At 36.7% G+C, this 12,245-nt stretch overlaps 1 protein-coding gene across 1 annotated transcript in view; it reads left to right on the forward strand.

Annotated features, from left to right (window-relative positions):
* The window catches only part of PTH2R (parathyroid hormone 2 receptor), an 87,742-nt gene that overhangs the window by 23,155 nt on the left and 52,342 nt on the right, over positions 1 to 12,245 (forward strand). The window contains exons 3-4 of the mRNA XM_004033134.5: positions 7,703 to 7,813; positions 7,926 to 8,047. Coding sequence (XP_004033182.3) covers positions 7,703 to 7,813; positions 7,926 to 8,047 — 233 coding nt within the window. The remainder of the gene's footprint in view (positions 1 to 7,702; positions 7,814 to 7,925; positions 8,048 to 12,245) is intronic.

Below are 12,245 nucleotides of genomic sequence, written 5' to 3' on the forward strand. Positions count from 1 at the left end.
TTTACAAACGGGACACACATAGAGTTTTTCTCATTATCCATTCTGATAATCTTTGTCTATTAACTGAAGAATTTAGCTCAATTACATTAATTGTAGTTACTAATATACAGTATTTGAGTTTAATTCTAAAATCTCATGTGGGCTTTCTATTTCACCAGCTCTTCCTCTGCCCTTCCACTTCCCCAGTTCCAACTCTCTTTTGGATTGATAGAGACCTTTTTCTCATTTTATTCCATCCCCTGCCACCCCCAACTAGTATGGAAGATATGTATTATATTTAATTCTTTTAGTGGTTATCCTAGAAATTTTTCACATATATTTAATTTCAGAAAGTTTAAAGTTTATCATTTGCTTCCTTTTTCCAAATAATAAACACAGTTTGAGATACTTTAATTGCTTCCAAATTATATGCTCTTTAGTTCTACCTTAATTTTATGTTATTATAATTTTTCTTCTTTGAATAAAATGTCCTTTATTTATATATTTTTGAATCTTTATGTTAGAATATGTTTATAGTGATCTCAGTTTTTGTCTGTTGGAAAATGTCTTTATTTTGGTGTCAACCTTGAAAGATACTTTTTCTGGACATATGATCCTTGGCTAAAAATTATTTACTTTTATCACCTAAAGATACTGTTTTTTTTTTTCTAGCTTCCATTGTTATTACTGACAAATCAATTCTCAGCCTTTGTTGGTGATTAGCTTTTTCTGTCTGGCTTCTTTTTTTTTTTTTTGAGATGGAGTCTCGCTCTGTCACCCAGGCTGGAGTGCAGTGGCATGATCTTGGCTCACTGCAAGCTCCGCCTCCCGGGTTCACACCATTCTCCTGCCTCAGCCTCCCGAGTAGCTGGGACTACAGACGCCTGCCACCACGCCCGGCTAATTTTTTTGTATTTTTTGTTTTTTGTATTTTTTTAGTAGAGACGGGGTTTCACCATGTTAGCCAGGATGGTCTCAATCTCCCGACCTCGTGATCTGCTCGCCTCTGCCTCCCAAAGTGCTGGGATTACAGGTGTGAGCCAGCATGCCCGGCCTCTGTCTGGCTCTCTTTAAGAACTCTTTAACATTGATATTCTGCAGTTTCACTCTGTATCTAGGTATAGATTCATTGGATTTCCTGAATCTGTACATCTGTATCTTTATTCGGTGATTGGAATGTTTTAGTTATTTTGCCTCTGAAATTTTGCTCCCCTTTATTCTCTCTCATCTCCTTCTGGAACTTTAATAAGACAAATATGGGACCTACTCATACTACTCTTTGTGTGTCGATGTCTTATGTATTTTCCTTTTCTTTGTTTCTTTACTGCTATTTTGGTAATTTCTTTGTATATATTTTCCAGTTTGCCAGCTCTTTGTTCAGCTTTGTCTAACAACTGTTCAATCCATCCATTAGTAAATTTTCTTTATGTTTTTATTTTCTGAAGTCTTCATATTCAATTTTGATAGTCTCCTGCTCCTTCAATATTCTTTCAAATCTCTTCTTTTTTTCCTAGACATGCTTTATATGCTGCATATGATAATTGTAATATCTGTAGACTGCTGGTCAATGCTGACCACCACACATGATGGCTTATTTCCTTGTGTGTCTAATGATTTGTGATGAGCAACTCATGAGGTTCTTGTTTAAAGAACATTTCTTTAGAGAAAATTTGTGTTTGCAACTGCAAGGTGCCTAGATGAATTATTGACCTAAGTCCAATTTAAACTAAATTTAGATCACACATAAGTATAGGCTTGTGGTTAGAAATGTTTAGAGAAGAATTTTCCCTCCACTGTTTTCTATTCCAACTCCAAATGTAGCCAAGAATGACACAAACCAATCTCTTTCTGAAGGATGGTTTTATTTCTTGCCCACCCACTTAGTGGGAGAAGTGTCATCTTTTGGGGATACTGACTTTCTAGAGGGGTCTCCTGTTCAATTTCTCCACCCCATCAGGCCTCAAGCTCTTCTTTTGTTACCTGAACACCACCAAAACTCTAAGTAAACAGGTCAATAGAAGCCTCTAAGGTAAACCCCAAATGTGGAGCTTGCTGCTCCTATATTTCTGGCCTACAATTTATTCCTTTACTTTACAGCCAGCTAAGCCATATTTAAAGAAAGAAGGCTTTTACATTAATATAGCCTTTGTAGGTATCTTGTACTAAGATGAAGCTTTCTGAATGGCTACTCTAATAGTGTCTGAAAAGGGAATCACTCGTGCAACTTCTAAAGAATGCTGATCCTAATATCTTAGATATGGAAATCTACTAACAAAGATATACATCATCATGAAAAAATTTGAAAGCATTATTATCTGTGATGGCCGAGTAAGCTGTTTTCTGTGAAATCTTGTAAACTGTTGAGCTAGAAGATATTTCAGAGATCACCTAGGCCAACATTATCATCGTCAGTGTCCCTTTAACAGTTCAACAAATATTATTATGTGCCCAGAGTAAGCTCTAAAAAGTATGAATAAGTTTTTGCCTTTTCCCTGTGGGGTTAATGGCTTAATAAAGAAGGCAGGCATCTTTCAGGATGGTGTATAATTTTAACAACAGCGGTGTTTTAACAACTATAGAACCACTGAAGAGGAATCTTAATTAATCAGGGAAGGCTTCCTGGAAGAATAATGATCTCATCTTAAAAGTAAAGAAATAGGAATTAGATGTGATGAAAGGAAAGTAAGACTGTATTAGTCAAAGTTCTCCAGAGGAACAGAACTAATAGGATATAAGTATATGTGAAAGGGAGTTTGTTAGAAAGAATTGGCTCACATGATCACAGGGTAAAGTCCCACGATAGGCCATCTGCAAGCTGGGGAAGAAAGAAGACAATAGTGGCTCAGTTAAGTCCAAGAGCCTCAAAAACAGGGAAGCCTTCAGTCCATGGCCAAAGACCTGAGAGCCCCCAGCAAACCACTGGTGTAAGTCCAAGAGTCCAAAGGCCGAAGAACCTGGAGTGTGATGTCCAAGGATAGGAGAAATGGATGGAAGCATCCAGCTCAGGGGAAAGATGATAACTCAGCAAGCCAGCTTATCCCACCTTCTTCCCCCTGCTTTGTTCTAGCCAACTGGAGGGTGCCCACCCTCATTGAGGGTGGGTCTTTCTCTCCCAGTCCACTAACTCAAATGTCAGTCTCCTCTGGCACCACCCTCACAGAGACACCCAGAAACAATACTTTGCCAACTATCTAGGCATCTTTCAATCCAATCAAGTTGACCCTAATATTAACCATCACAAAGACATTTCAAAAGAGGAAATAGGATGGGTCAAGATAAGCAAGTGTGCATCAGTCACACACCATATGAATTATACATAAAAGAATAAATTAACTGGTAGTAAACTTAGGTCACATCTAAAATTTGTGAAGATGTGGATGATGTGAAGCATGTAGATAAATAAATACTGAAAGAGAAAAAACACTTTCTTCGAGATCCTTATTTGCATGGAGATCTTTCTCTATGCAAGTAAGACAGAATTAAATGTGGTCAAACTTTGGTTTACCTTTCAATTAAAATGTCTAATTATATATAAATTGACTCAAGTGCTCTTTACTTTAAAATTGTAAAACACTAGAATGACATTTTGAATTCACTAGCTAATTTAAGGAATTTTCATTTTTACATTCTTCTAAAATCAAGAGATGCATATCAAAATATTTAGGAGTGAGCTGTCAGACTGTCTGTACTTTAAAAATCTGTAGCAAAAAATAAATTAGATTAACTATTGCAAAATATTAGCAGCTGTCAATTCTAGTTTATGAGTATATGATTTTCTGTTTTATTTAAGAAAGATTTTTTTAATAAAAGAACATGAGAACATAAAAGTTTTCCTAATGTTTATGAAAGAGAGAAAAGGATATATAAATGCAAATATTCAGCTCTAAAACTATTCAAGTACTTAAAAAACACAGACCAAAATATTATTGATCCAAAATATTATTATTTCAAGTGTGGTCACATTTCGTTTGAAAAGAGAAAAACGTTCTCCAAATTTTAGATTGTTCTGTGTAAATGTCATGGTTTGACAAGCTTCACTCATAATTAGTTTGTCCTGGCACACAAAAATAATTACAGAGTTATAATTAATGGTGCTAATTTATAAAGAGAGATGGGGAGCCATTAGTCAATTAATTAGGTCCTTGCCAAATAGTGAAAGTATTTACTCACATTGGATGGCAATCTGATCAAGGAGAGAATGCTAGTTAAGATCTCTATTTTTGGCCAGGCGCAGTAGCTCGTGCCTGTAATCCCAACACTTTGGGAGGCTGAGGCGGGCGGATCACCTGAGGTCAGGAGTTCAAGACCAGCCTGACCAATATGGTGAAACCCTATCTCTACTAAAAATACAAAAATTAGCTGGGTGTGGTGGCAGGTGCCTGTAGTCCCAGCTACTCGGGAGGCTGAACAGGAAAACTGCTTGAACTCGGGAGGCGGAGGTTGCAGTGAGCTGAGATGGTGCCACTAACTCCAGAGTGAGACTCTGTCTCAAAAAAAAAAAAAAATCTCCATTTTCTATGTGAGATTCATGGCTTCTTCAATTTTTTCAACCTTTTGTGAACATTTATTATTCTCTTTGTCAAAGAGCAACCAAAAAAATAAGCATGATCTACAGAAATATTTTGGGAAAGTGTCAGTTTTCTAAAAATTGGGCAGCATGTGTGAGGCAGTATCTTGCAGGGAACGAGAAAGCTGTCCCTTTTAGAGCATGAGGAAAAAAAATTTCCATAGCAGTTTTAAAACTATATAATTATAGAATAAACTGGCCATTGGCTTTTGCTAGAAAATAGCACATGACATTGCAGCATACATTTTGGAGGGATATCTAGTTACCGAGAAATAAGAATGTGTGTCCAGGTCCAATTTATGTAATTACACAATAGATACTGGGCACATATCGACTGGACAGTTCAGATATATAAAGACATGTGGCTTGTTAATGAAAAGGTGAATTGAAAGATATCAAGATATACTGTTGAGGGCAAAGTTGTTGGGAGAGGTGGAGTCATTACATTCTGTATAAATGAAAAGGAAAACATACAAACAACAAAGCAGATAATGGTGGAAAGAGAGGCAGGTGGAGCTGTGCACCAGAAGCAGGAGCCAGTGGGATGGGCTCCTGCCTTGCCTGTGATATGTAAAGCTCGGGCTTTTATTATGTGAGCAAAGCAAGGCTTTTTCTAAGAAAAATGTTTTTGGAAAGACATTTTCTTTTCTTATTGCTTCGGCAATGCACAAAGCAAATCAAGTATTTGTTTCTGTGTGATATGGTGGATGCTAAGAAGTTAATTTCAGGTTCATAACTGAATTTATTTTTCTGTAGAGATCAGTGTTTCTGTAAGGTTCTGTTATGCCGACTGTTCAAAACTAAGCAAACAACTTGACAAAATGAACATTAGCTACAACAAAAATCCTCAGCACAGTTAGTGTAACTGGTAACTAAAAAATTGAGAGAGCTATAATGGGTAGTACTTGTGGTGGCAGAATGATGGCCCTCCAAGGATGTCCATGCCCTAATACCTGCTGTTGTGCCTGTGTATGCTGTGTCACATGGCAGAAGGGACTTTGCAGATGGAATTAAGGTTATGGACCTTAAAATGAGGGAGCTTATTCTGGATTGTCTGAGTTGGTTCCATGTGATCATACGGGCCCTTTAAAGTGGAAGAGGAAGGCAAAAGAATCAGAGTTGAAGCAGAAAATGAGAGAGGAGGAGAGATTAAACATGTGAGAAGGACTCAACCTGCCTTGCTGACTTTGAAGATGGAAGAAAGGGACCAAGCAGCTTCTGGAAGTTGGGAACAGCTCTCAGCTGACAGCTGTCAGCAAAGAAATGGGAACCTTGGTTCTATGTCTGCAAGGAGCTGAATTCTCCCAACCACCGAAGTGAACAAGGAGACAGATCCTCCCTCAGAGCCTCCAGAGAGGAATGCAGCCCTGCCCAGCCCTTGATTTTGGCCTCACGGGTCTGCAAGGAGAGAAACAGCTGAGTCCAGCAGACTGTTGACCTACAGAAATAGTGAAAAAACAAATTTCTGTTATTTTAAGCTGTGAAGTTTGTGGTAATCTGTTACAGTAGCGATGGAAAACTAATACAGCAGTCACTAAAGGTATCTATTTTTGAGAAGTTGGGGTATAATTTGGCTGACAGGCTGTCTTCTTGGAAGTTCAGTTCATCACTAATCAAAAGGAGTCCTGCAAGAGCACAGAGAATTGACACTGAATATTTGTTAATCCTCCACCAAGTGCCAGGTGCATTCCCAGAATGTGGCTAAAGCTTGAGACAAAACAGGCAAAAATCTCAAGTTTCTTAAATCCTGTGACTTAGGAATATAATAATAAAATAACACCCAATATTGGAAGGTGATGAGAACTCAGGTGAAAAATACAGCAGGAAAAGGTATAAGGAAGATTTTGGGATGCAATTTTAGATAAGCGTGTTTACTCAGAAGTTGACATTTGAGTGAAAATATGAAGGAGGTAAGGGAATAAGTCTGTCTGAGTGAGAGGGCAGACCCTATGGGCACTTCAGGCATTATAAAAACTTATATTTTGAGATGGGGAGCTGTTGGAGGATTTGGGGCTATAGTGTCAAAAATAAAGGAAAGAAAGTGTGAAGCAGGTTTACTGTGCACTAGTTACCAACTTGTCTGAGTCCAGTGAGGCAGAATACCCAGCGCATGAGTTATATGAAACGGGTTTATTACTCATAGGTAGGCAGCAAGGAACAACAGAAGCCTAGGAGTCATTGGGAACTGGTGCCCCATGGTTCGGGAAAGCTGCCTGGGCTGGATAGAATCTCAACTGCTCATGACCTGCGTGCACCACAGCAGAGGGACCCCATAAAACAGCCCAACCCTGATTACATACCTCAGGGAACACAGAGTGCACTGGGCTAATGTCTGGAGACATCCTGTTTCTGGGAGGGCTTGGAACTGAGTCTGGACTGTTCCAGGCAGTTCCTCACCCCTTATCTCAGTATGTTGCATTCCCAGCACATTCTATAGTTATTCTTGAGAACTACAAAAAAAAGGGACAGAGAGAATTGGGTTCATCCAATGCCACCCAGAGAACTGTCCTGCAGAAAGAAATGTTGGAATCAGGAGCACCAGTCATAGACTGTTGCACTCATTCAGGTTGGAGATGAAGTGGCTTGGACTATCGTGGTGGCAGTAGATGTTGTGAGAAGTGATGAAGTTCTGGATTCATCTTGAGAAGAGTAAAGTTGATGAGAATGTTGTTTGAGATGAATGTTAGACTCAAGGAGAAGTACTGGTAAAAAGATAAACCTGAGTCTTGGGGCTTGCCAGTGAAGTGTGCTGCTTCAGGTGTTATGATCTTTAAAAACAGTTTCCAAGAATGTAGTGTAAAAATGTAGTTACAACTTTGGTGGTCAGAAAAACTTTATCACAGAAGTGGTTCACAATGATTTCTAATGTTTCTTATAAATTAATTGCTATAGATGCCATAACTAGTATGCTGGAATAATTTGAATATTTTTGATGTATGCAAAGCAAATGTTCCTATGAATGAGCCTTTGATGAAGCACACAGATGAATTTTGGGACATTTGCATCATGTCTATTCTATCTAGTTTCAAAAACTACCAATTTGTTTTAATTTTGCTACAGACAATGACCTAAAATTTTGTTTTTTGAATGCATTTGTTCTCTGGTTCTAACTACATTTTTCTTTGTTTATTTGCTTTAATTTTTTTTTCTCATTAGAAGGTAATTGTTTCCCTGAATGGGATGGACTCATTTGTTGGCCCAGAGGAACAGTGGGGAAAATATCAGCTGTTCCATGCCCTCCTTATATTTATGACTTCAACCATAAAGGTATTGAATTTTTCTGAAATGATTAATTTAAAACAAACATTTACTTGTCCATTTTCTTGATAATAGATTCTAAGGGAACTGAGCGATCTCAGCATCTTTCATGTCTTTACAGGAGTTGCTTTCCGACACTGTAACCCCAATGGAACATGGGATTTTATGCACAGCTTAAATAAAACATGGGCCAATTATTCAGACTGCCTTCGCTTTCTGCAGCCAGATATCAGCATAGGAAAGGTAATGGAATTTCTCTATTTGTGAATTCCTAAGGGAAAGCAGAATAATGTTTTAATGCAATTCTCCATTGCCAGCCATTATATATAAAAACCCTCTTATTCAACGACACAAGGATCATAAAAGATAAAAGCAATGTTGCAGTCTTTTCAGATGCATATCAATCATTCTGGTATTTTCTATAGCCTAGAGCTACCTGACTGAGATACATACATCCATACTTATACCTGTGTGTGTGTTATGTTTATTATGTTAGATTACATTGTTTACATTGCATTTTATTGTGCTATATTATGAATAAAAATCCCAATAGGTAGTTAGTAACATGATTCATGATTTCTTCTTAGTTACCTATGAATGGCTACATCTCATGTGTATATTCCAGAAGGACCTTTGCATTTTAGAGGTGTATTTTCCACCTCATAAGATTTACCAATAGATGATCTCATTAGCGTATAAAAGATTAGAGTTTTAGGATTAAAGGGGAGCAAGGGGCATCATATAAATCTTCCAGCACAATATATTAATTTCAGAGATGTGAGTCAACTGAGAACCAGAGATTAGGTGTTGGTCAAAGTGACATAGCTCGGTGGCAAGAGGGTTTAATGTAGAGCCCTTATGTCCTAATTTCACATCAGTGCTGTTTCCAATATAGAAATCATATGTAAACTTCGGGATATTCTAGAGAGTTACTTTTAAGTTATAAAAGTTGGTTTAAAAGTCATGTTTAAATTTATATCACTTAGACCTCGTGAGTAAAAATGCATGATGATATATGCATATGATGCTAAGAGTTAATGTGATAAATTAGCTTTATGAAAACCCTGAGAATAGTCCATCATACATAAACTCTTCGAATTTTTGACATATTTCTTTATGTCTGGTGATGCTTTGGGGAGGTGGGGGGGAGAACAGCAGCAAGAGAAGTAGTGAGTTGAAGGTTTCTTTGATTTTGCATTAATAGAACTTCCTGTCTTAACTTTCTACCTTAATGAGTTCTTTAGGAATTGGCAGAAAGACTTTCAGTTATCTGTTTAATTGTTGAAAAGCTTCTTAGATAAAATAAGTCAATATGAGGAGATTGTTAGGTACTCTACAATGGAACTAACATAAGTAACATCAACATTCAGTTAAGCTAAAATGCTTCAAAAGAATTTCAGTCTCATTGATAGAAACAAACATTCACTGATACTTAGTGTACTCTGTGATTATCTTCATTTTTGCATTGCGTGATGAAAAATGCAAACCTTTCAGAGCTGTTAATGGCCATTAAATTAAATCATGGTTTTATTTATACTGAACTCTAATCTTATAACCATTTTCTGTGATTTCTGTATATTTTAAGAATAAAAATAACTAAAGATGGTTGATGTACTCAATATATATACTAGTTTATGTAAAATGATTTAAAAGTTAATAGAAAATTTGAAGAATTGTGTTAGTATAATTTAATCTCCTTAATTAAAAACACAAAAAATGTTTTCTATTGTTTGCAACCTTTAAGTAATAATTTGGAAAAACCCAAGAAAACAAAATATGTCTAATAAGAAAACTAGATATCTCCTGAAGGTTTGACACACAGTAGGGCAAAATGATATTACTTATTTGTGAGATATTAATTATTAATAGTTAATAAAATTTTTTTATAAGGAAGGAAAAGCAAAAAACTAAAAAAGTGTAAATTTAGAATAAATGCCACATTTTTATCAGGAAAACAAGACTAAGATATTTTTGAGCACTATTTTTTTTCTCTAAATTTTTATATAATTGGCTTGGCAAATGAGGTAATTATTTTGGTTAAAAAAAGGGAAGGAATTCTAATGATAAGTCACAAGATTATTAAATTTTTTAGAGTGTGATATTTAAAACAGTAGCATACCGTAGAAACTACCATATAATACATCCGCTATCCAAAGGCTAGATGTACTTTTGGAAAGCCATTAAGCAGTATATATTTAAAAACTTCAAATGAATAATATTTTTTGATCTTATAAATTTACTTCTAAAATCAAGCATAAGGATTTAGAATGGGGGAACTGAATGGAAAAATATGTTCATTGAACAAATAATTATTATAATGAATGTTTCAACGAGTTTAAATTTCTAATGAAGAACTGGTTAAATAAGCTCAAATATATGCATATAAATTTTATAAAGAGTTTACAGCCTTGGGCAATTATGTTGTCACACAAAAAATTCAGGAATAAACTTGTATATAAATTGAGAATGCAGATGCTTAAAATAATAGGCAGTGCTTCACAGAAATAGAATGAAATGAAATAGATGAAGTACTAGCTGGGCATAGTGGCCTGTGTCTGTAGTTGCAGCTACTTGGGAGGCTGGGGCGGGAGTTCAAGATCAGCCTGGGCAACATAGGGAGATGCCATCTCTTAAATAATAACAATAACAACTTCAAGAAATATGTGAAGTGCATGAAGTACTAACAGTGTTTCTTTCTGATTGGTTAGAATTTGTAAGATTTTTTTTCTCCTCTCTTTTATGTTTTACACATTATTCAAATATTTTCTATGAAAAGTTTTACTATTTTATTAAGAGAAAATAATAAGTAGTTAATATTTTTTTTTAAAAGAAACAAGAGGCAAAGTCTTCCTGCTTCCAGTCAGATTGTAGGCAGTCGCAACAATAAGTTGGCTTAGATGCAAAATTAATAATTTGTAAAAATGAGTTGAGGATGCCAAGAAATCTAAATGAACTAAATTCCAGAAATGGGCAAGCCCTTCCTATGAGAGAAGAGATCCATGGCTGCGTGTATCCCTAGGACCACAGTAGAAGGGGAGAAAACAGGCTATTGAAGGGGACAAAGAGAAAAGAGACAAGCTTTTATACCAATAGCAGACAAGGGCTAGCATAAAGAGTTAGAATCCCAAGGAGTAAGCCCTAGTCTTAGTGAGCTATAATCCACCAGGCAATTCTTTGCCGTGAGGTCTTCACCGAGTGCATGGGGGAAGTATGCCAAAGGCTGGGGCAGGCAGAGGGCTCAGAGAATTTCCTTGAGATGTGCACAGGGCTCTCACAGAGTGAAAGGCAGCAGTTGGCTGAAGGCATGGATCAGGACAGAGGAGCTGAGAGGCATCCCTTGAGGCACAGGGGGCCCTCACTAACTGCATGATTGATGCAGCCCACAGGCCAGGAGAAGGGCAGGGAAGCTGAGACAAATCCCCTAGAAATGCATAGTTCCCACTGAGCACAAGGCAGCAGCCAATTGCAAGACCCCCCTGGAACTTCTGAGTAACCACCTTCAAGTTGGGGTTCCCACGAACCCCTCTTTAGGCTTGATTAATTGCTAGAACAGCTCACAAAACTCAGAGAAACACTTACGTTTCCTATATATTATTATAAAGGATATTTTAAAGGATACAAATAAACAGCCAGGTGAAGAGACATATAGGGCGAAGTCTGGAAAAGTCTGAAGTGCAGGAGCTTCTGTTCCGGTGGAGTTGGGGTGCACCACCCTTCTGGTAAATGGAGGAGTTCTGGTTCACCTTCCTGCAAGCCTCCATAAATTCAGCTGTCTAGCAGCTCTTTATATCCCATTTTCTTGGCCCTTTTATGGAGGCTTCATTGGATTAGCCTGATTGAAACATGGAAAACGCTTGTTGAGTTTCCCCATTTAGTCTATTAGTATTAGATTACATCCTTTTTGTCCAATCACATTTCTACACCATTGTCCAATCTTAAAAGATCCCATACTGTATAATTCTACTTATATGACATTTATGAAATGACAAAATTATAGAGACAGAAAACAGATTAATGGTTGCCAGGTGTTTGGTATGGTGGAGAGGAGGAGGTGTCACCATAAGGGACAGAACAAGGAGAACTTTGTGCTGGTGAAATAGTTCTGTACTTGATTACAGTAATGGTTACAAAAATATACATATGATCAAATGACATAGAACTATAAATATGCGTGTTGCATCAATATTAAATTTCTGGTTTTGATATTTTAGTAAAATTACGTAAGATATAAGCTTTGGAGAATACTGGGTGAAGGGAACCTGGGGCTTTTCTTACACTATTTTCTACTTCTTTTGAATCTATAATTATTTTAAAACAAAATAATTGAAAAGGAATGAACCATTTATACATGTAACAATATCGATGAATATAAAAAACAGTATGTTGATAAAAAAGTATATACTGTAACATGTAATCCTAAGAAGTCTAAGAATAGTCAAGA

The sequence above is a fragment of the Gorilla gorilla genome, chromosome 11, assembly GCF_029281585.2.
Source record: "Gorilla gorilla gorilla isolate KB3781 chromosome 11, NHGRI_mGorGor1-v2.1_pri, whole genome shotgun sequence".
NCBI lineage: Eukaryota > Metazoa > Chordata > Mammalia > Primates > Hominidae > Gorilla > Gorilla gorilla.